The 19,797-nt window shown below is 58.9% G+C and overlaps 3 protein-coding genes across 8 annotated transcripts; 1 reads left to right on the top strand and 2 right to left on the bottom strand.

The window, feature by feature from the left end:
• Nucleotides 1-170: 170 nt before the first annotated feature.
• Nucleotides 171-12,342, bottom strand: LOC102449703 (sodium/calcium exchanger 1-like). The gene is made up of 7 exons (XM_014576858.3): nt 11,764-12,342; nt 6,774-8,552; nt 4,150-4,256; nt 3,902-4,026; nt 3,204-3,303; nt 2,735-3,007; nt 171-1,750 (listed from the first exon to the last, which is right to left on the bottom strand). The coding sequence occupies exons 2-7, from the start codon at nt 8,522-8,524 to the stop codon at nt 1,374-1,376; spliced, it is 2,733 nt and encodes a 910-aa protein (XP_014432344.2). The 5' UTR covers nt 8,525-8,552; nt 11,764-12,342; the 3' UTR covers nt 171-1,373.
• A 569-nt stretch (nt 12,343-12,911) lies between these two features.
• LOC102449948 (glyoxal reductase-like) lies at nt 12,912-17,636 on the top strand. Of its 5 annotated transcripts, none has more exons than XM_075939061.1 (2): nt 12,912-13,024; nt 16,082-17,636. In XM_075939061.1, the coding sequence occupies exons 1-2, from the start codon at nt 13,011-13,013 to the stop codon at nt 16,944-16,946; spliced, it is 879 nt and encodes a 292-aa protein (XP_075795176.1). In that variant the 5' UTR covers nt 12,912-13,010; the 3' UTR covers nt 16,947-17,636. The 5 variants fall into 5 exon arrangements, with proteins under 5 accessions (XP_075795176.1, XP_075795179.1, XP_006129712.2 ...); XM_075939064.1 differs by lacking the exon at nt 12,912-13,024 and adding an exon at nt 15,446-15,559; XM_006129650.4 differs by lacking the exon at nt 12,912-13,024 and adding an exon at nt 15,596-15,722.
• A 3-nt stretch (nt 17,637-17,639) lies between these two features.
• On the bottom strand, nt 17,640-19,608 carry BAD (BCL2 associated agonist of cell death). 2 transcript variants are annotated; one of them, XM_075939070.1, is made up of 4 exons: nt 19,409-19,608; nt 19,039-19,196; nt 18,603-18,775; nt 17,640-18,039 (listed from the first exon to the last, which is right to left on the bottom strand). In XM_075939070.1, exons 1-4 carry the CDS (start codon nt 19,591-19,593, stop codon nt 17,911-17,913), a joined length of 645 nt encoding a protein of 214 aa, XP_075795185.1. In that variant the 5' UTR covers nt 19,594-19,608; the 3' UTR covers nt 17,640-17,910. The 2 variants fall into 2 exon arrangements, with proteins under 2 accessions (XP_075795185.1, XP_075795186.1); XM_075939071.1 differs by having other exon boundaries at nt 19,463-19,608.
• Between the last annotated feature and the right edge of the window lie 189 nt (nt 19,609-19,797).

Below are 19,797 nucleotides of genomic sequence, written 5' to 3'. Positions count from 1 at the left end.
ATTGCATCCCCCCGGCCTGTCTCCCCCCATGCCTTGGGACCAGACTGGAGTCAGTGACCTCTGGAGCACAAAGACACAACACTTTTAGTACAAAGTTTTATGTTTCTATTTGTTTCTCTCTTTTTTTTGTTTTGCTTTGTTTTTTTTTTTTTACAAATGAAAGTGCAGGCAATGGGGGTGGGACAGGGACCAGGGGACAACTGGGGCAGGAAACATTATAGGTTTAACCAGCCAGCAACAAGCAGACACGGACAGACAGAGGGACAAGTGCAAATACATACACAGGTGCTAACGACAGACGCCAGGACGGGACACCATGCACGGAACAGGGGCTATGGCTGCATCAGTTATTCCCACATCCCCATTTGCCAGGAAGGGCATCTGAGGCATGGAGCGCTGTTGTTCTTAAATACAAAATAAAATATTCTTTTCTATCGTTTAAATAAAATAAAAGCAACAGAATAGAAATCTGGGCTCTGTAGGGGCACAATGGACATGAGGGGCATGGACTTTAGTTTGATGCTAGTTTCCTTAGCAAAAGACTTTGTGCTGTTTGGAGGGCAATGTGGGGTGACTCCAATATTGAATTTGGAGTCTCCCCCCCCACTGAGACCCATGGAGAGGTCCTTCCCCCTTGTTCCAGTGGGAATCAATGAATAATAATGTTTTGGGATGGAAGACACGAGTCCCAGTGCTTAGGAGCAGGGACGCTAAAAAACAAAGCGAAGGAGAGGGAGAGTGTCAGACCCTCCCCTTCCCGTTTGTGTACTGATCTGGTGGGGCTGCCAAATGCCACATTCCCTAGCAACCCCTACTAACCACCTCCCCAACTCTTCTACCATCTACATGCAGGGCTACCTCCTCCTGCATCCTTCCTGCCCTGATGGCAGAGGTGGGGAGGCAGCAGGTGGGAGGCGCTTGAGGCAGGAAGAGCTCGCTGTGTGTGTGTGTGTGTGTGTGATGGAATGACCTTTGCCCCCTGCTAAATCCAAACTGCACTGGGGGGGGGCAGTTGGAATGTCCTTTGTTCCCTTTTGAACTGAGGAGGGACTCGGGGTTTCCTTAGAGCTTGATGGGGGCCCAGGATGGGGAAAGGGGACTCCCCGTGTGGGTGGCTTACCCAGTCTGAGGGAGGCAGGCAGTGGGGGAGATTGGAACGTCCTGTTGTGCTCCCTCCACCAGCCAGAGCTGAGCCGTCGGCATTGCCTCCCAGGAATTATGGGGCTTTCCCCAGAGCTGATGAGTGTTCCTCCCACCCTCAGCCAGAGGCCTTCCCACCCAGGGACTGGGGCAGAGGGGCTCTCCCCACCTGAGCTGGGACTGGGGGGGTTCCCCCAGCCAGAGGGCAGGGGTCTCTCTCCCAGCCCTGCCTCTCAGAAGCCTTGGATGTGGCAGTAGGCCTCCAGAGCAGCCAGTAGGATGTAGAGGAGCCAGAGGCAGAAGAGGAACACAGCAGTGAGGATTTTGGGGGCGCGGGGACCCCCCAGCTCTCCGCCCACGGGTGCTCGGCGCCGGTACATCAGCACGGCGATGCTCAGCAGGGCAAAGATCGTGAAAAGGGTGACCGAGAAGGCCAGCGTGCCTGGTGACACCACAAAGCGTTGGCCCTGGCTGGCCCAGTACCCGGCCGCAATGGTCCAGGCCACCCCGATGCCCAGGAAGACGTTGACTGCGTTACTGCCCGTCACGTTGCCGATGGAGGCATCTGCATATTGGTCCTGGATGGCCGCTGCCCGACTGGCAAAGGTGTCTACAATGGAAGAGGGAGGTTAGTGGGGGGAGAGGTTAATGGAGGCAAAACAGGGATAAAGGAAGTAGTGGGGGGAGTGGTTTGTGAGCAGGGGAAATGGTGTCAGGGAGCAGGGGAGGGTTTGAATGGGGTGTGGGGGTTAGAGGAGCAGAGTTGTTAGCCTAGTGCAGGGGAAGAGAGAAATTAGGGGGCATGCTGTAGGGGGTGACATGGGGCTGGGAGTTAGTACAGCACTGCCCCCATGCCAAATTCCCTATGTCCCCCGCTGCTCACCAAGCACAGAGCCCCCTGATTGCTCTCACTCCACCCCAACACAGAGACCCCCCCCATACAGCACCCCCACCCCTACTCAGCACCTGTGACAAAGTAGGGATTTGCTGTATTTGTATGAAGCCTATGCATGCCCCAGTTTCCCTCTACACTTCATATTGTAATGGGTCTCCTGCAAAGACAGCACAGAGGTGGCTGTCACCTGGCTGGAGGGATGGACTGAACAGGACTATAGGCTGAAACCAGCCAAACCGCCCACAAAATAAGGGCTCCTGAAAACCCCAGGAAGTCAGGCAAGGGGGAGAGGGAGAGGGGCAGTGCTGGCATCCAGTACAGCTTGGCTGGCGCGTCAGGGCACTGATTTGACCAGGGTGGACCCTCTTCTGTGCTAACCTGAGGACTTTCAGCTGCTTTCAGTGTTGGGGGCCTCGTTTCGAAAAGGCAGCCTGTGTAGCTGTGAATATGCCTGGGAGCATTGCAGCTGGAAAGGGGCATGGTCCAAGCCTAGTGCTGGCTTGGCTAGGTCTGCTGCAGGGAGCCCCAGAGACACACAGATTGTTGGTGCCAAAGGCCCAGGCTCAGAGGCTGCAGGCCTGCCCTGGTGGAACTGAGTCCCTGGGGCCCAGCCCACTAGACTGGGGCCATACAGCTCTGTGACTTCATGATAGTAGGCACCAAGCCCCCGAACCGCACGGAGCCTCCTGCACCACTCACCAGGCACAGAGGTGCCAAGGGCCACGAAGACCACAGCAGTGACCGAGTCCTTGAGGCCGATGGTGCAGCCGAAGTGTGAGGCCAGGTCGCCGGTGAATGCGGTAAGCACCCCAATGAGCGCAATGGAGACGAGGAAGCAGGCCCAGCCCCCCCAGTACTCGGTGGGGGGCACAAAGGCAAAGAGAACCTTCCAGAACACCGTCAGGAAGTGCATGATGTAGTCAAAGCAGGACGGGAGCCGCTCCTCACCTGTCTCGTCCTCGTCCTCGTCCCCTGGGGGGGCCAGAGGTAAGAGTGGGGTAACCCCTTGCACACCCCACTGCCTCCCTGAACCACACAGTGCTCCTCACCCACCTCCTCATTGTGTCCTGGGGCAGGAGCAGCGTAGGGTCCGGCCCTGCCCCGCCGCTCCTCTGAGTCCTGCCCCTCCCTGAGTGGGATGCCCTCCCCCAACCCCACTCCTCCGTACCAGCGCTGACCGTCACGGCACTGACAAATTGCTCCCTCCAGCTGCTGCTCCCCACAACCAGCGCCAAGTTGGTTTTCTTGATCAGTTTGTCCACAGTGCTCTGGGGAGGGGGGATAAAGAGGGGTGAGATGGGGGGCAGAGTCCTAAAGCCCAGTGTAGGGGCTATGATAGTATGGGGCAGAGCCCAGATGCCCAATGCTGGGAGGCTGGGGGCTGGCAGAGATGTTGGGGGGCAGGGTACCTATGGAAGCACTCCCTCACACCTGGGCTCCAGATGCACACCTAAAGGCCTTCTGGCTCTGGCAGCCTCATGTGAGAGACACAAGGATCCCAGGGAAGAGAGCAGTTGCCCATGTGTCTGGTGCATCATTCCCCCCCGCCCCCCCCCCCCCCCCGCCCCCAGCACAGCTGTGCCCACAAGGGCACTGGAGCAGACAGCACAGGGGACAGGTATGAAGTGGGGAAGATGTATTCTGAGAAGGTTGGTAGAGTTGGTCTGGCCCCAGCTCAGCAGGGTAGCAGTGGGGGCCATGAGGGGTTCCTGGGGTGGAGGCAGGAAAGGTTGCACAGGATACTGTGGGTTCCAGGAGAATGGGGCACCTGGAATATTGGGGGGGACAGAAGGGGAGCATGGGGAGCCAGAGGGGCATAGGAAGTGCATGGGGGCAAGGAGGGAAGGGACACACTTGGGCACTTACCTTGAACTCGTAGGACTCCTCAATCACCACCTCAAGTTTAGAGTGTTCCCCCAGACTGGGGCACCCCATCTTGGCGATTGCAGCCCCCTCCTCCCCCTCCATGGGACGGTTCTCGTTAGAGTCTCCTGTGGTAAGAAGAGGCCCAGGGAATGTTTACTCTCTGGCTTTCCCCATCCCACCTCCGTGTACGCTCCAGCGCCCCACCCACACTGCACCCCCCCCAATGCTATGGGCTGTGTCCCCCATACCGTGCCGCAGACCCATCTCCAGCAGTTCAGGGGGGCCCAATTCCAGGTGGAAATTCTTGTTTTTCTCATATTCCTCGTCGTCAATTATTTTAATCTCGATGAATTTCCTGAAGGGAGAGATTGAGAGGCGTGGTGAGATGGGGGTGCTGGTCTGGGGCTGGTTGCAGGGCACAGGGTGAGATGGGAGTGTGGGTTGCGAGGTAGGGGATGAGATGGGGGTGTGGGGTATGGGGTGAAATGGGGTGCTGGCTGGGGGTGAGATGGGGGTGCTGGTCTGGGGCTGGTTGCAGGGCACAGGGTGAGATGGGAGTGTGGGTTGCGAGGTAGGGGATGAGATGGGCGTGTGGGGTGAAATGGGGTGCTGGCTGGGGGTGAGATGGGGTGCTGGTTGTAGGGCACAGAGTGATAAGGCTGCTGTATGAGAGGAGGGGGGGAAGCTCATCCTGGCCTGTCTGCTCCAGCTGGACCAGATGAGGGTCCGTGGCCATGACCCCTGACTGGGGAGGGGGATCCTTGCCCCACAAGAAGGAGGTTGGGCTACAGTCTTAGCTTGTACACAGTCAGCCCGCTGCCCAGACTGTCATACCCCTCCCATGACTAGTCCCTCCCTGCAGCTAGCATCAACTCAAAGCTAATTTGAGGAAGGTAATTACCAGATGGAACAGCTGGGAACACTGCCCCTCCACTGCAACCTCCCCCCTCCCCACCCACCTGCCACGCCCCTAACACACAGATTTCTGTCCCCCCTCACCTTCTCCCACCCTTCCCCCAAATGTCAAGCAGCAGGTTAGGGGTTAATGGATGCTGCAGTGCTGAATGGGGGGAGGGGATCAGCCAATGGGCTTGGGCCCATTTGGGGGGCGGCTCCAGGCCCCACAATCCCATTGGCCATTATCAGAGCACAGGGGAATCAGATGTTTCACCCCATTAGTGACCCTGAGACTCCCCCCAGCTCTGCTGATATCCCTGGATCCCCCACCCCAGCTTTCCCAGCCCCTGCCTCTCCACACTGTTCTGCCGATGCTCCTCAATCCTATCCCATCCCATCCCATCCCCACTTGCTCACCCAGCCCTGGTCTCCCCATCCTCCCACAGCTCTGTGGTGCCCCTCAATCCCAGCCTTGGCTCCCCTACGCCCCACCTAGCTCTGCCAGTGCCCCTCAATTCTGCCCCACAATCCACTGCCATCCCAGACCTGGATTCTCCCTCCCAGCTCAGCTGGCCCCTCACTCCCGATCCTCAGTTCCTTGCTATCCTAGTTATGGGCTCCCCTGCAACCCCGTTGCTGTGGTCACTTGGGGCTCAGGCCCTGGCAGTGCAATCCCTGGCCGTACCCTCCCCCGCCTGGCGCCATCTGTTCTGTTCTCTAATCATGAGCACAAAGGGCCCTTCGCTCTGGCGGTGCTGGAAGCAGCTGTGGCGGGTGGGGGGAAGGAAGAGAGCCGAGGGGGAGCAAGGGAGGGTTATCTGCCAGCTGCAGGGATCTCAGCACAGAGCATCTCACGCCCTCAGTGCAGCCTGTGCCCCCCCCATATACCCTGGTGGTCCTAATGTTCCCCAATCTCCATGAGAACCCATCCCAGCACAGAGCCCAACTAGCCCCTGCCCTGCCCCCTTGGCCTGAGTTACCCCATAGCAGGCAGGCTGCTGGGGGAGCCCATGGCAGCATCCCAGCCATTCTCACCCACCACGCCTGACTACTGGTGTGCCGGGCACCACTCCTGCTGGGGGCATGACCGCCCTCACCCACTATCTGCTCACCCTCGCAGGTTCACCCCACCCCCGCGCACACGCACATTCGCCCTCTTGTTGGACTGGCAAACAGGAGACACAGGGCTCCCTCAACCCCCTAGCTTGGCTTATAAGGGGGGAGGGAGGAGAGAAGGGGGCAGCTCACTGTTGCCATGGAGGGGTTTGGGGGGGATGTACCCTTCTCTGAAATTGGTTTTCCATTTTCTGTGCTGTTGACTGACTTGGGGAGGCGGCAGGGGGCAAGGGATGGAGGGGAGAGCCCATGTACAGTCATGGGGGAGGGGACTTGGTGCCCCATGCTTTCCCTTTCACCCACTAAGCAGGTTGGGATTGAATCCCTAGTGTCCAGAGCTGCAAGGTAGATACAGCAAATGGCCCCTGCTCCCTGCTGTACTGAAGTGCAGATGCTCCCCCACCCCACCAAGGCTCCAAGCTCAGCCACTGGGGAGAATGGCTGCTCCAGCAATTGCCTCATGCAGTGTCCTTCCATCTGGTGTGCAGCCCCCTGCTACCCCAGCCTTGGGCTCTGCCCCAAGCTCTGCTGGTGCCCCTCGGTCCCAATCCAGGGACCTCCTGCTATCCTGGAAGTGTAGGCAAGATGCCCAGCAACCATGGCTCCTCCCAGGTACCTGCTCCTCTGATTCCCCACACCTATGCCTTGTCCTCGACCCGCCTTTCCCTAGGCACTGTCCCCCTCACATACACATCAGATGCCTTCAGCCTGATTGCCCCCCAAAGCAGCTGTCCCTTCCCCCAATGGCTCCCCCACAGTCCCACCTCGCCTGTGTTCTCCCTGCCTTTCCTCCCACCTTGCCCCCTTGCACCTACTCCCCTCTGGCATTCCCCCCACCTGCCCCCTCCATGTCGCTCACGTGGTCTCGTCGTTGAGGAACTCCACCTTGCCCTCTGCCTCCTCGTAGTCCTCACCAGCCTTCGCAGTACCCTCCACGGTGCGATAGGGTAGGGCCACGCGGCCCCGGGCCCCAGAGGTGCGCAGCACCCGCACTCGCACGACCCCCACACTCTCGCTGACTCGCACCGAGGCACCCTCGAAGGTAAAGATTCCAGCGTGATCGTCGTCAAAGATGGTGACAGTGGCAGTAGCAGCCGGGCCCAGGCAGGCCTTGGGGGGTGGCTCGGTGCCCAACTCAGCCCAGGCAGCCCGCACGTTGCTGAGGTGCACGCGGAAATACTCATCCTCCTCGAAGATGTCGTCGTCGATGATACCCACGCGGATCTCACGCTGTGTCTCCCCTGGCTTGAAGAGCAGTGTGCCCTCGGCGTACTCGTAGTCTGAGCCGGCATTGGCTGTGCCGTCCTCAGTGCGGAAATCCACACGCACGGCTGTGCGGGCCACGTCGCCGCCACGCCGCTCTACTGTCAGCACCACTGCGCCACAGTTCTCAAAGCACTGGTAGAGCGCCGGCTCAAAGGTCACCCTGGTGAGCAAGTCGTCATCCTCGGGGCGCACCTCTGGCAGGCTCAGTGCCTTGCGTGCCTGGTCGGCCGCATGCTTCTTCAGTATGTTGCCTGCTCCGATCATCATGCGGGTAGCCTGGATGCGATAGAAGGCCCGGCTCTTTTGCTGCTGCACCAGCACGTGGTAGTTGGCCATCTCAATCAGCTGCTCCATGTCCTTCTCTGGGTGCTTCTGCCGCAGGTCCCTCAGGGTGCGTGCCATGTCACGCCGGGCCTCCTCGTCCCCATCCTTACCTGCCTCGCCCACTCCATTGGCTTGGGTGCTGTCCAGCTCCACCTCCAGCTTGGGGAGGGCTGCATCTCCTTCCGTCTCAATGATCAGGCCCCGAGCCTTGTCAGCGCGATACTTCTTCTGCACGTACTTGTAGAAGAGGAGGCGGCGGTCGGCCAGCCAAGCTTGCACCACACAGATGGGGAAGAAGAGGAAGGTGAGCAGGCCTTCCCAGACCTCCACCTCTCCCGGGGAGAAGCAGGCCAGGATGAGGTAGAGCCAGATGTAGGCAAAGATGCTCCAGGCGGCCGTGACGAAGAAGACGCGCAGGTGCTTGATCCTGCGCGTCTCGCCCTCAGGCACCACGTGCACACACACGGCGATGATGACAAACATGTTGAAGGCGGCGCTGCCCACGATGGTGCTGGGACCCATGTCGCCTGCCTGGAAGCCGTGGCCCACAATCTCGATGATGGAGAGCAGGATCTCAGGTGCAGAGGAGCCCAGTGCCATGAGCGTCAGGTTGGAGACGGTCTCGTTCCAGATGCGGATGGTGGTGGTGCTGGTCTCACCGTTGGCCTTCTTCACGGTGATCTCCTTCTCCTGCGAGGTGATGACCTCGATGGAGGCCATGAAGCGGTCGGCGATGATGGACATGCCCAGGAACATGTAGATCAGCGCCACGAAATACACAATGGCCCGGGCCACCTTGTCACCCACCGAGGGGTTCTGGGGAAGCCACACGGGCAGGATCACCCCCTCCTGGCACTCTGTGTACTCCTGGCACAGGTTGCTGACGTTAGCCCCTTCCAGGGACGATGCCCCCTGGGATTGGCCCCCAAACCCCTCCTCCACCTTGGCCTGGTGCAGCGGGAGGCTCAAGGCTAGGAGGAGGAAGAAGGTAGAGGCCCCAAGGGGGGACAGGAGAGGCATGGTGGGAGTGAGGGTGGGCGGGCAGGACCTGCAAGAGAGTAAAGGGCACAGTGAGGAGTAAGGAAGACAAATGGTGACCTGCCAGCTCTCCTCCACACCAGCCCCATTTCCTTGTGGCCTGGAAGGGAATGGGTGGGGCTGCTGGGTTGGGGGGCTCTGGAGTGTGTACTCCATTATTAAGGGCATGGCTTGATGCTCAGGGGGTACAGACACTGCTGGGGTCATAGCTTCCATCCATAAGAGGCCATTAGGAACTCTAGTTACTCTTCCCCCTACAGCTGGGCCAGCTCATCTTTGGGTTCCTTTCTCCGGGTTCTGTTTCTGCCCCATCTTTCCCCAGCACGACCATGGCAATACCCACCCTGGCCCTTTAACACCTGAGACTGCAAAACACAGTGCATCCCAGGTCAGCCACCTGTGCCCACTGCATCCTCCTCCCCTCCTGGAGACAGGGTGCGGGTTAAGAACAGGAGTCTTGAGCTAGTGGAACCACTCCCCATACAGAGCTGGAAATGAAACCCAGGGGTCCTGGCTCCCAGTCCTCTCTGCTCTTCCAGTGGGAGGAGGGCAGGAGAGGAGAAGGCTGGGAGCCAGGACTCCAGGCTTCTCTGACTCTGTGCCCCATGATCCATGCCAATGATTCACACCAGCGCTGGTAGCTGGTTCACAGGCCCCGTCTGTGCTCAGTGGGCTGAGAAACAGCACCAGCCAGACATGAATGGGGCCTGGGACCAGCTTGGCACCACAGGGCTGGCACTTGCCCCAGCTGGGTTCTGGAAAAGGGGGGGTTCTTGTGCGCTCTCCAAGCCCTGGTGGGACTAGCTGCCCCATCAGTCTGCATGGACAGCAGGATTGGCCCCATGGCGGGCCAGGGGGAGCAAATGGAAGTGGCCCCCTGAGCCAGCCTTGAATGGAGAATTCAGACCCACACCAGTACCCCTCCAACCAGTTGCTGGCAGAGCTTGTGAATTTGGAGTCTGCCCCCACTCCAGCTCCTCACTCAACCTGTGCTTGTGTGGAAGGGGGTGACTCCGTGGTCTTGGAACTGGAGATACTGCAGGGTGACCCTTCCTCTGCCTAGGTTAATGGGTTTTAGGGATCTGCAGTAATCTGCCCCACAACCACATGCGCACACACAAACACCCCTCTGAGGCAAGGGAGCGGCACAATTGGAGACTCCCCAAAAATGGGACCAGGGCCAGTGCCTGGAAGAGCCCTCTGCCCCAGTCTCTTCCTGCCCCACTGAATGTCCCAGAATTCTCCATGTTTCCCTGACTTCCATTCTTTCCAACCCATCCCCAGAAAGCTTGTGCCCCTTGCCATCCCCCACCCCATTCCAAGCTCACCCCCCATCCCATTTTCTGGGCTGCCTTTCTGCAGGCTGAGCTATAACTGCAACCTCCCCCGCCCATTTGGGATACATGGAGGTGGAGGGACTTTCCATCCTGCACTTTCCATCCTGCAACTCTCCTCCCAGTTTGGAGGCAGGAGCCTCCTCCCCATGGGGTGGGAATGCCCTTTTCCAAGTGGGCTGCAGTCCTGTGTAAAAACACCTGGTGGGAAGGGGTTTCAGTTTTCCCCAGACATTCTGCAGTCTGAATGTGAATTTGCAAGAGGTACATGAAGGAATGGTGGTGTGTGCGAAGGGGCAGTCGGGGTGGGGCAGGGTTTCACTTATAGTGGGGTGAGTGTGCAAATATTGTGCTAGTGAACATGCACAAGACCATCTTCCGCAGGCCGGGGGACTAAGATGGCAAGAGTAGGCATGGCAGCTGTGAGGTTGGCTGGGGGGCCACATGAACTTCACCTTAGACTGTGTCAGGTGCCTCCATCCTGAATTTTCTAGGAGGGTCTCACGAAAGTCTGAACAGAACTATGGAAGAGTGTGCAAGGCATTACTCTGGGTGCATGGGACCGTGCTTGAGTGTGCAAGGCGCTGTGCTGAGTGCTATGGGTGAGCATGCAGGTTACTGCTCCAGGTGCCTGGGGACCATGGGTGAGTGTGCAGGGCACTGCTCCAGGTGAGAAGGCTATGGGTGACTGTGAATTGCCAGGTGTGCTGCCGGGCATGGGTGTATACCATTACTGTAGGCACAGTGTCCCTGTACATGCAGGGCTGGGTTGGTACATGCACCATAGTGACTATAGGGTGTTGCACATGCATCCACCATGCAAAGTGTTGCACACACATGTCTCCTATCCTCTCATAAGAAGCACTGCACACATGCCTCCATCCCCGAATACAAGGTGTTTTCCATTTCCTGGCCAGTTTTCATGTATGACCCCAGGCTACTCCAGTACTGGGTGTGGGATTCCCATGGCCTCCCATTGAGAAGATTCCCTCCCCCACCAAAGAAAAGGCAGCTGAACCCAGGCCATGTCAGGCAGCAGAATTTCCTGGACAGTTGGTTGAGCGGAGGGGGGGGGGGGAAGAGCCCCAGGGGCAAGATGACAGCACCGAGGGACAGTGAGACCCAGAGCAGAGACTCAGTGCCCCATGTTGCCAGAGCTGGGGAGGGGGTGGCTCTGTAGAGGGGGAAGAGCCCCAGGTGGGGGTTTTATGGAAGATAGAGGGAGCCCACAGGTTGGAAAGAGAGCTTTCCGGGGAGCTCCCCAAGATTGCAGGGGGAAGTTTGGTGGGAGAAGCATCAGCTTTAGGGGACAGTTCTATAGGGTGGAGGCAGCCCCATGTGGCTGCAGACTGCAAACATTTTTTAAAAATCCACACAAACCAGAGCCAGGTCCCTGAAACCCCAACACCTCGGCTATGGCCAGGTCTCCTGTGCCCCCAATCTCCATTCCAAGGCCCAGATGTCAGCAATCTCTCAGATTCTTTTCCCCACCCCTCCCTTTCCCCCAGCTTTCCCCCTGTGGCAGCCCTGGTGTCTGGTCCTCCTCTCCCGCCCCAGCAAGACAGCCTAGGAATGCAGAATTGGGCACATACGGATCAGCTGCCTCCATCGCCCCCCCCCCCCCATAATTTTACCTTTCCCCAATCCCCTTTTTTCTCTTTCTATGCAAGTTTCCTCATGGAGGGAGGGGGCTGCCAATCCATTCCGGGGGATTAAGGATGTAAAAGAGGCAGCATTCCCCAATACCCCCCACCCAGAACCCCCGGGGGTCTTCCTTGGGCATCAGTCAGGGCGGGGGGCAGGTCGCTACTCCCCCCAGGCAGCATCCACTCACCTCCCAGCTTAGCTCCGGGGGGCAGATTCCCCTCTTCTCGGCCTCCCCCTTACCTGGTTGTGGGGTCAGGGCGCCGCACCACCTCCCCCCTGGGGCGGGCTGCACACGCTCCCCCGCCGGGGCTCGGATCTGTGGGGAGCAAAGGAGCGGGCCCCCGTTAGCTGGCGCTCGAGGGGCACAGGGATGCTCCTGGAGTCACTGGTCCATCTGCCGCTCGGAGAGGAGGGGGGGTCGGCACGATCCCCTCCACAGCCTGTGCCTCCGCCCCTTCCTGCAGAGCCCCCCAGCCGAGATGGCCCCCGAACTGGGGGGGAACGGGGTCCCTTCTGCCGCCAGGCTGCGGGCACCAGCAAAACGGCGGAGCGAGCCCGGCTGCCGGGGACAGGCTGAGGATGCTCCGGCTGGCAGCTTCATGCTCCACCCTGGCGAGGGATGGATGACTGGGGAGGGCACCGTGCGCAGCCTGCAATGGTGGGGGGTGTCCTAAGACGGCCAACGGAGACAGGAGGAGAAGGGCCCTGGGGAGGGGCCCCCCAGTGCAAAACAGCACGAGCAGGGGGCAGATCAGTGCACCGGGGTCCCCAATAGCCTCATTGCAAAATAGTACCCGGACAGCCTGCAAGCCAGACACCTTCCAGCTGCGTCTCTGCTGCTCCCCGACCCCAGCTCCCTCCCTTCCCTCAGACCCTGCCTCCCAACGCTCCCCCTACACCGCTCTCCAGCACATGCCCTCAGCCCCCAAATCCCCCTCCAAATGCCCTCAGCTCCCCCCACCTGCTCGTATCCCCACCTCCCCCCATCGCTTTCCGGGGGATTCTCCGCAACTACTCTCCCAGCAGGGGGCGCTGTAGGGAGGGGGTAGACGCCCTGACAGTGTGTGTGTGTGTGGGGGGGGGTGTCCTGGATACTTCAGCCCTCTCTCCCAGCAGGGGGTCCGTAGGGGAGGGTGGGAGCGCTGGCTGGGGGAGGCACCCCCTTCCCTCGCGCACTCTGTAATCCTGTCTGACTGCTCCTCTCCTCGCAGTCCTCAGACACCCCCATTGGCTGCGGCTCCAAGACAGTGGGGGGAAGAGTCTGTGTCCTTATCTGATCCCCCAACCCCGCTAATCCCATGAAGCCACTTCATGCCACCCTGGTCCTGGAGCTCCCACTCCCAGTCCCTCTCCAGAGAGAGGGTTGGAGAGCTGGGGAGGGGGGAGCATCTTCCCTTCCCCCACACTGGGAGGGAGGGGTCCCGAAGTCCCCCCTTCAGTGGGCGTTTTCCGAGCGTTTCATCCGGTGCGGGGCGGAGGACAGGACTATGTCTCCGCACAGGTTAGTGGCGGCACTGGGGGGGGGGGGGGGGAGTATATTCCTCTGCTAGAGCCGGCTCGGGCGGGGCAGGGGCAATTTGGCAGGTCAGCACTGAAATCTGCTAGGGTTGCAGGGAGGGATGGGACGCCACCAGGCTGGAAGATGAGGGGGCTCCCAGGCGATGGAGGGGTAATGGAGATATAGATGGGGGGGGCTCCCAGGCGATGGAAGGGCGGTTGGGAGGGGGGCTCCCATTCAGTGGGGGAGGCGCTGTGGGATCGGTACCGTATGAAGGCTTCCTTGGGGACAGCGCGAGGCTATGGGGTCAAGCGAGAGCGTCCCCTTTGTGCTTGAGAGGTGTCTTTAGGGGTCAGGTGTTTCTTTGGGGTGGGGGCTTTGGGGTCAGTGGGATCGGGGGGACAAGTAGACCCTCAGGGCTGAGGGGGCTTGGGGGTCAGGATTTGCGTCATACGTGGGGTCTCCCCTGAGGCGGGAAGTGACTGTGGGGTCTGGGAGCAGAATCGGGAGCGGGGGGCTCGGTCTGGATTCATTCACTTCTGCGCCCCCTCACCAGTGTTTTCAAGCTGCGCCCAGATAGCGATAGTGGGCGCCCTCTGGCGGTCGTTGGCTGGTTCTCCAACCTACAGACCCATCCTAACTCTGCTCCAAGGAGTCTCATCCTGGCATCCCATGGAGAGCGGGGGGGGGGGGGAGGGGCTCCCTCGGTGTTGGCAGGATGAAGGGTTCGGGGGAAAGGGGTCTCCCGGGTCGGGCAGGAGATAATGTGGTCGGCGGGATGAGGGACTTTCCCGAAGCCAGAGGGGTCACAGTGAATGAGGGGTCCATTAGGACAAGGAGGGTGACAAGGGGGGGGGGGGTGTCCCACAACGTGTTGGTATCATGTGAGGGGCAGGGTTGGGCAGGGAGTGGCGCTCCCTTAGGGTCAAGTGAGGAAGGGGAAATACAATTGTGGGGGTTCCACCTTCCACAAAAGGTGAGGGTTTAATGGGGCAGTGTTGGGGAAGGGACAGCTCCCTAGGGTCAGCTCTCCAGAGTCAGGACTGGTAGGTAACAGGGTAGAGTGGGTGGAAGAGATTGCCCATGGGATTGAGGGAGGGTAACAGGGTTGGTGTTGGGTCCCAGGCCTGGGGAGATTCCTCCTGGCATACCCCCAGGTATGGGGCTGAGTGGGCTTGGGGCCCACAATAAGCATATGCTCACAGGAGATGTCCACAATGTACACATCAGAAAACACATATCACAACTTTGTTACCATGGGATGCAGACTCATAAGAAAAGAGACATAACAGGCAGCATGCAGGTAGAGACTATGCACCATATAGCAATAAAAGCACATACACATTGCATGTACTGAGTATGCATCTTGAGGAGCAGGCATGAAGCGTGGGTTCATGCTTGGTGTGCACCCTCATTTATAGCTGATGTACAGAGATGCAGCATAAAAGCATGTGCATCCCAATGTGTAGCTGAGGTGCAAGATGCAGTGTAGGGTTGGTGCATGCACCATACACTCTGATTTATTATTGAGGGTATGTTTACACTGCAACAAAAATAACTAGAGCTATTCTGAAATAACGTTGTCTGCATCTACACAACAGGCAGTTGTTTTGAAATAGTGTCAAAATACTGTCAAGCTGGAGGACTTCTTACTCCAACTCCAGAGGAATAAGGGAAGTCAGAGGAAGAGTGCTCTATTTGGAAATAAGTGCTGTGTAAATACTCACTATTTTGAAATAAGCTATTTTGAAATAAGATATGCAATTGATTTAGCTCGATTTATATAGTTTATTTCTAGTTAAGCCCTACAGTGTAGATGCACCCCCATGAGATGCAAAGGTGTAACATGGAAGTGGTACCAAGGATTTATATAGGAGTGCAATGTGGAGTACATGCATTCTCCCTTTATTATATGTATTACTATGGCACTGAACCCTAGTCAGGGACCAGGACCCCACTGTGCTAGGCACTGTACAACCAGAAAGGACAAATCCTGCCCTTCCAGTGTCAACAGATGAATAGAAACAGATGAGGGAGTACAAAGAAACAGAGACAATATTGGTCAGGACGATAACAGCAGACTCAGCAAACTCTGTGTTCTGAATTGTACCGAGAGGTGTGCTCTGTGCACCACAATTTTTAGCTAAGCCTCGGATGCAGTCTGGGATTCATACATGCGACATGCACCCCGTTTTATACCAAGGTACAGGGATCCAGTGTAAGGTAGATACATGCATCCTGATTTGTTCCCAAGAAGGCACAGGAATACAGCATGGTCTACGTGCATGCGCTGATTTACACCTAAACTCCTAAAGTCAGGGGTGCAACGATTTATGCCTGGCCTACGGGAATGAAATACAGGGTACCTGCACCCCTATTGGGAAGGCGCAGAAGTGCAACGTGAGGTACGTGCATGCACGATGCACGATGCACGCTGACATAGGGTACACCATGGGCTGCATGTTGCTCCAGGAAGAGCGGCAACACTGCAGCAGCGCAGCACCGCTCGTGCCCGCCAAGGAGCCGGACAGTTCGAAGGTATGCGCAGCGCGCGATAGCCGTTTATTACGCCTTTACTTCCGGCCCCGGCGCCAGTGGTTCCGCCCCACGACGGGGATGGTCCTGGAAGGTCCTGGCCCCGCCCCTGGTCACGTGGAGGAAATTGCGCTAGAACCATGGAGCCGGCGGGTGTGTCGCTCGGGTGGGTGATGTTGAGGGCAGAGCCGGGGATTGCCTGGGCGCGGGGCGTGCAGGGGGCGGGGTCTGGGCAGCAGGAGCTGAGTGCACGGGCCACCTGGGGCCAGGGCGATGCAGGGTCAGTAAGCGCAGCCTTGCACAGACATCCCGCGCACGCTCGCGGTGCAGGCTAGGGCGAGACCCTACTTGTGGGGCAGGTTCACACGCGTATCTTCTTGGGTGCTTGTGGTACAGGCTTGCATGGGCGTCCCCTCCCTCTCGTGCATGATTGTGGCTTGGCTTTGCATGCACGGCCTTCTCTCCCCTGGCTGCCCTGAAAGCGATGGTGGCACCGCCTAACACCTGCATTTATTTATTCTGCAGACCCACGGAGCAGACTGTGCTTCTGAACAGTGGAACCCGCATGCCCCTGCTTGGCATGGGCACTTTCCGCCTGCAGGGTGCTGAGCTGGTGTCCCAGTGTGTGGAAGCTGCCCTAGCCCATGGGTACCGTTCCTTTGACACAGCTACCGTCTATCACAATGAAAGGGCTATGGGGCAAGCGCTGGGGGCCCTGCTTCCCCTTCATGGCTTAGAACGCTCTGACATCTTCCTCACCACTAAGCTGGGACCACAGGACCAGGGCAAGGCCAAAGCTGAGGCTGCCTGCCTGCGAAGCCTGGAGCAGCTGGCCTGCAGCTACCTGGATCTTTATCTCATCCATTGGCCAGGCACACAGGGCAAGCACCAAGAGGACAAGGGCAACCGGGAGCGACGCTGGGAGAGCTGGCAGATACTGGAGCAGATGCACCATGCTGGGCACCTACGGGCGATTGGTGTTTCCAACTACACCCTACAACACTTGCAGGAGTTGCTGGCCCATTGCCGGGTGCCACCAGCTGTGCTGCAGGTGGAGTTCCACCCAGAGCTGCCCCAGCGGGAGCTGTGGGACTTCTGCCGGCACCATGGGATCCATCTCCAGGCCTATGCTTCACTTGGCTGTGGGCAGTTGTTGGGGCGGGCAGAAGTAGAGCGGGTGGCAGAGCGCCGGGGGCGCACCCCTGCTCAGGTACTTCTGCGCTGGGCCTTGCACCAGGGTGTGGGGGTGATCCCCAAGTCTGCCAGCCCCACGCGCTTGGCTGAAAATGCCCAACTCTGGGGTTGGGACCTCAGCCCAGAGGACATGGCTGAGCTGGCGGGGATGGACTGCAGCAGGCACTACTGCTGGGACCCCAGTGGAGTGACATAAAGTGGAAGGTGCATGTGTGTATGGGGTGGTGTTGGGGGGTAGGAATGTGTTTTGGGGGGCACCATTGCAGGAAAAGGGATGATGGAACTTGTGGCTGGAAGGGTGGCACTGCGGCAGGTACATTGTAGTGGGGAAACACAGTGACGTGGGGCATGGTGGCATGCAGATGTGGCCACTGGAGGCAGTGGCAGATGTGTGTGTCTGTGGCTGGAGGGGCAGTGCTGCAGGAGGGGCACAGGATGGTAGATGCATGTGATCTGGGGGAGAGGGGACTGTGCTGAGAGGGTGTCAGGCATGTGGGATAGGTTGGCAGACATGCCTGACTGAAAGGGTGGTACTTCAGGAGTGTCAGAATTGTAGATGCATGTGGTGGGGAGCAGTGCTGCAGGCAGGGTGACAGACATGGCTGGAAAGTGTTGCTGCAGGAGGGGGACAGGTTGGTAGGCACATGTGGCTGGGGCAGTACTAAAGAAAGGTGTGGGGGTGAAGATGTGTGGCTGGAGGTGAGGAAGCACAGTGGCAGGCAGGCATGAATGCGGGGGGATGGTGTTGCAGGACAAGGAATGATGGTAGACATGTGTGGCTGGGTCCGGGAAGTAGTGGGGGGCATCAATGTCTGCCTTATGCCTAGGATATGTGACAGTATCTGTACCATTACTACAGCGATGTAATAAAAACTAGTGCAGGCAGCCATAGAAAATATCTGTTTTTTTATTACAGCTTTTCCATACAGTGTAGAAAACCCAGCCTTTTTCCTCTCCCCCAAAGATAGGGATGGGGACTCGCCCTACAATGAGATGGGCTGTTGCCTACCCCCAGTGTTGGGTAGGGAGTAAGTTATTTGGGGGAATATACCCCATAAAAAGCTCCCCTAACATTTCTGTCCTCTCATAAGACACTGGCATCCTGCTGAGGAGTCTCTCAAGGAACTGGTCTCATCCCCCTAGTAGCAGGGGGACTGCAGTCACTTGGGGCTCCTAGGCGGAACATCACGGGCAGGTCTGTGCCCAAGCCAGGCCTGTAAGGTCTCTTTCCAGCTGCTCCCCCTGTGCATCTGGGCTGTTGTGCCTGCACTCTTGGGACGTGGCAGTACCTGGAAGAGGAGGGAGATGCTGAGAGCACAGTGGGGACACTCCTACTGCAACTGCCTCAGTTGCAAATACTGACCCTACATAGCAAGCTCTCCTGACAAACAACCCCCATTATTCCTTCCCTTTCTTCTCTCTCATGCCCCTCTGCAGTGCTCCATGTCTGCCCCCCCTTGTGTGGGTGAGTCAACTGGCTGCCTCTCTGATTGATGGGCCTGCATGCTGGTGGCCCTGGCCAGCTGAGCTATGCCACTCCACCTAATCTGTGTGAGGGGAAGACAAGGATAGGCCCACCTGCAGTGGTGCTGGAGGGGAGCTCCCTCTGTGGTGAGCAAGGAGGACTTTTTAGCTTCTCTAAACTTGCCTCCCACCCATCTCCAGCATCTTATGGGTCCAATGTGAGCCACAGGTCTTAGACATGAGACCTGGAGGTGTAAGAGCTCACTGGGTTGGTGGTTTGACTGTACCAATGACATCCAAAGATTGTCCTTCCTTCTCCTATTTCATCCCTCCTCCCCGGGTGTTATCCCCTAGCAATGTGCCCCCACCCTTTCTACACCTATCTTACCTGTAGTGCCACGTCAAACTCATCACTCATCCTGCGCAGCTCCCGTCCGTAACGCATGGCAGCCCAGAGGATTGGGGGTGCTGAGCGTGAGCGTGCCCGAAAGAATGCCCCACCTGGTTCATCCGGAACTTCTGGCTCCAAGGGGGGGTCTGAGCCAATCCGGCCTCGCAGGTCTGTGGTGCAGGGATAGGAAATGGAAGAACTGGAGATCAGGGGCTGACACCTGCAGGGGGAGGGCTTTTTAGGGATGGGAAATTCCCGGGAAAGGTCTGGGAATCTCAGGGAGAGGGGCAAGGAGCTGAGTTACAGGGGACAGAAGAGCCCCTGTGGAAAGATCTGAGCCCCTCCCCCATTGTGGACAATGCTCTAGGGGTGGGGGGAAATGAGCATGCTGAGTCCAGGGCTGTCCCCTCCAGTCCGGATGCGGGGGTCTCACCAGCTGCCGGGGTGCCTAGCTGCTTGGAGCCGGACGTGGCCTCCCGCTGCGACTCAGGGGGAGCAGGCGACTCCTGCTCTTGCCCGGGAAATACCTCGTCCGGGAACTCCTGGATGCGAAACATGCTCAGGGGCGGGGCATGGCGCCCGGGCGCCGCGCTGCAAAAGAAGCGGGGTGTCAGGGGGTGCATAGCCCCGGGGCCCTCGCTCGGGCACAGGACTCCCCGACATATATCCCAGCACTGCCTGATCCCCCGTGCCCCTTCCTCCGGATTCCCCGCGCCCACTCCCAGGGGTCGTTTCCCGCTCCGCCTCCAGCCCCATCCCCGAGTCTCCCCCTCAGCTCCTGGGATTTCCCTTCCCCCACTCACCCGCCGGGGGGGGGGGGTGCTATCAATCCCCTAGTTACACCCGGGATCGCGGACCTAGCCTCAGTCACCCCGGCAATAGGGACTGGCACCCGCCGTGCCCAATCAGCGAGCCCTACATCACGGGGGAAGCCCTGCCCCCTGGTGACCTCAGCCACAGCTGGCCCCCTCTCCCGCCCCGGGTTCATGAGGCTGCCTGCACCAACCCCGGCCACCCCTCAGCCCCTTGCCAGCAGGGCGAGTGGGGCGTGGCGGGGGGTTTGCGGGGCAGCAGGGTGGGGGCACAGGGGAGTGCAGGGGTAGGGGTTATGGGGTTGCAGGGTTGGACTAGGGTAGTGACATATCGGGGTTTTGGGGGGTTATTCGGGGTCGCTGGATGGGCTCCGGGGGAT

Source organism: Pelodiscus sinensis, chromosome 11 (assembly GCF_049634645.1).
Source record: "Pelodiscus sinensis isolate JC-2024 chromosome 11, ASM4963464v1, whole genome shotgun sequence".
Lineage (NCBI taxonomy): Eukaryota > Metazoa > Chordata > Testudines > Trionychidae > Pelodiscus > Pelodiscus sinensis.
This window is presented reverse-complemented; position numbering and strand designations above follow the sequence as displayed.

Excerpts from the sequence above, each read along its gene's own strand:
- LOC102449948 (XM_075939062.1), top strand. The coding sequence starts at position 15,730 with ATGTTGAGGGCAGAGCCGGGGATTGCCTGGGCGCGGGGCGTGCAGGGG. Across the intron at positions 15,837-16,081 it reads TGGGGCCAGGGCGATGCAGG|ACCCACGGAGCAGACTGTGC; the intron begins GTCAGTAAGCGC and ends TTTATTCTGCAG.
- BAD (XM_075939070.1), bottom strand. The coding sequence starts at position 19,593 with ATGAACCCGGGGCGGGAGAGGGGGCCAGCTGTGGCTGAGGTCACCAGG. Across the intron at positions 19,197-19,408 it reads GCACCCCCCCCCCCCGGCGG|CGCGGCGCCCGGGCGCCATG; the intron begins GTGAGTGGGGGA and ends CTTCTTTTGCAG. Across the intron at positions 18,040-18,602 it reads AGTTTGACGTGGCACTACAG|GTACTGCCACGTCCCAAGAG; the intron begins GTAAGATAGGTG and ends CTCCTCTTCCAG.
- LOC102449703 (XM_014576858.3), bottom strand. The coding sequence starts at position 8,524 with ATGCCTCTCCTGTCCCCCCTTGGGGCCTCTACCTTCTTCCTCCTCCTA. Across the intron at positions 4,257-6,773 it reads TTCCTCAACGACGAGACCAC|GAAATTCATCGAGATTAAAA; the intron begins GTGAGCGACATG and ends CTCTCCCTTCAG. Across the intron at positions 3,304-3,901 it reads AGGAGTCCTACGAGTTCAAG|AGCACTGTGGACAAACTGAT; the intron begins GTAAGTGCCCAA and ends CCCCCTCCCCAG.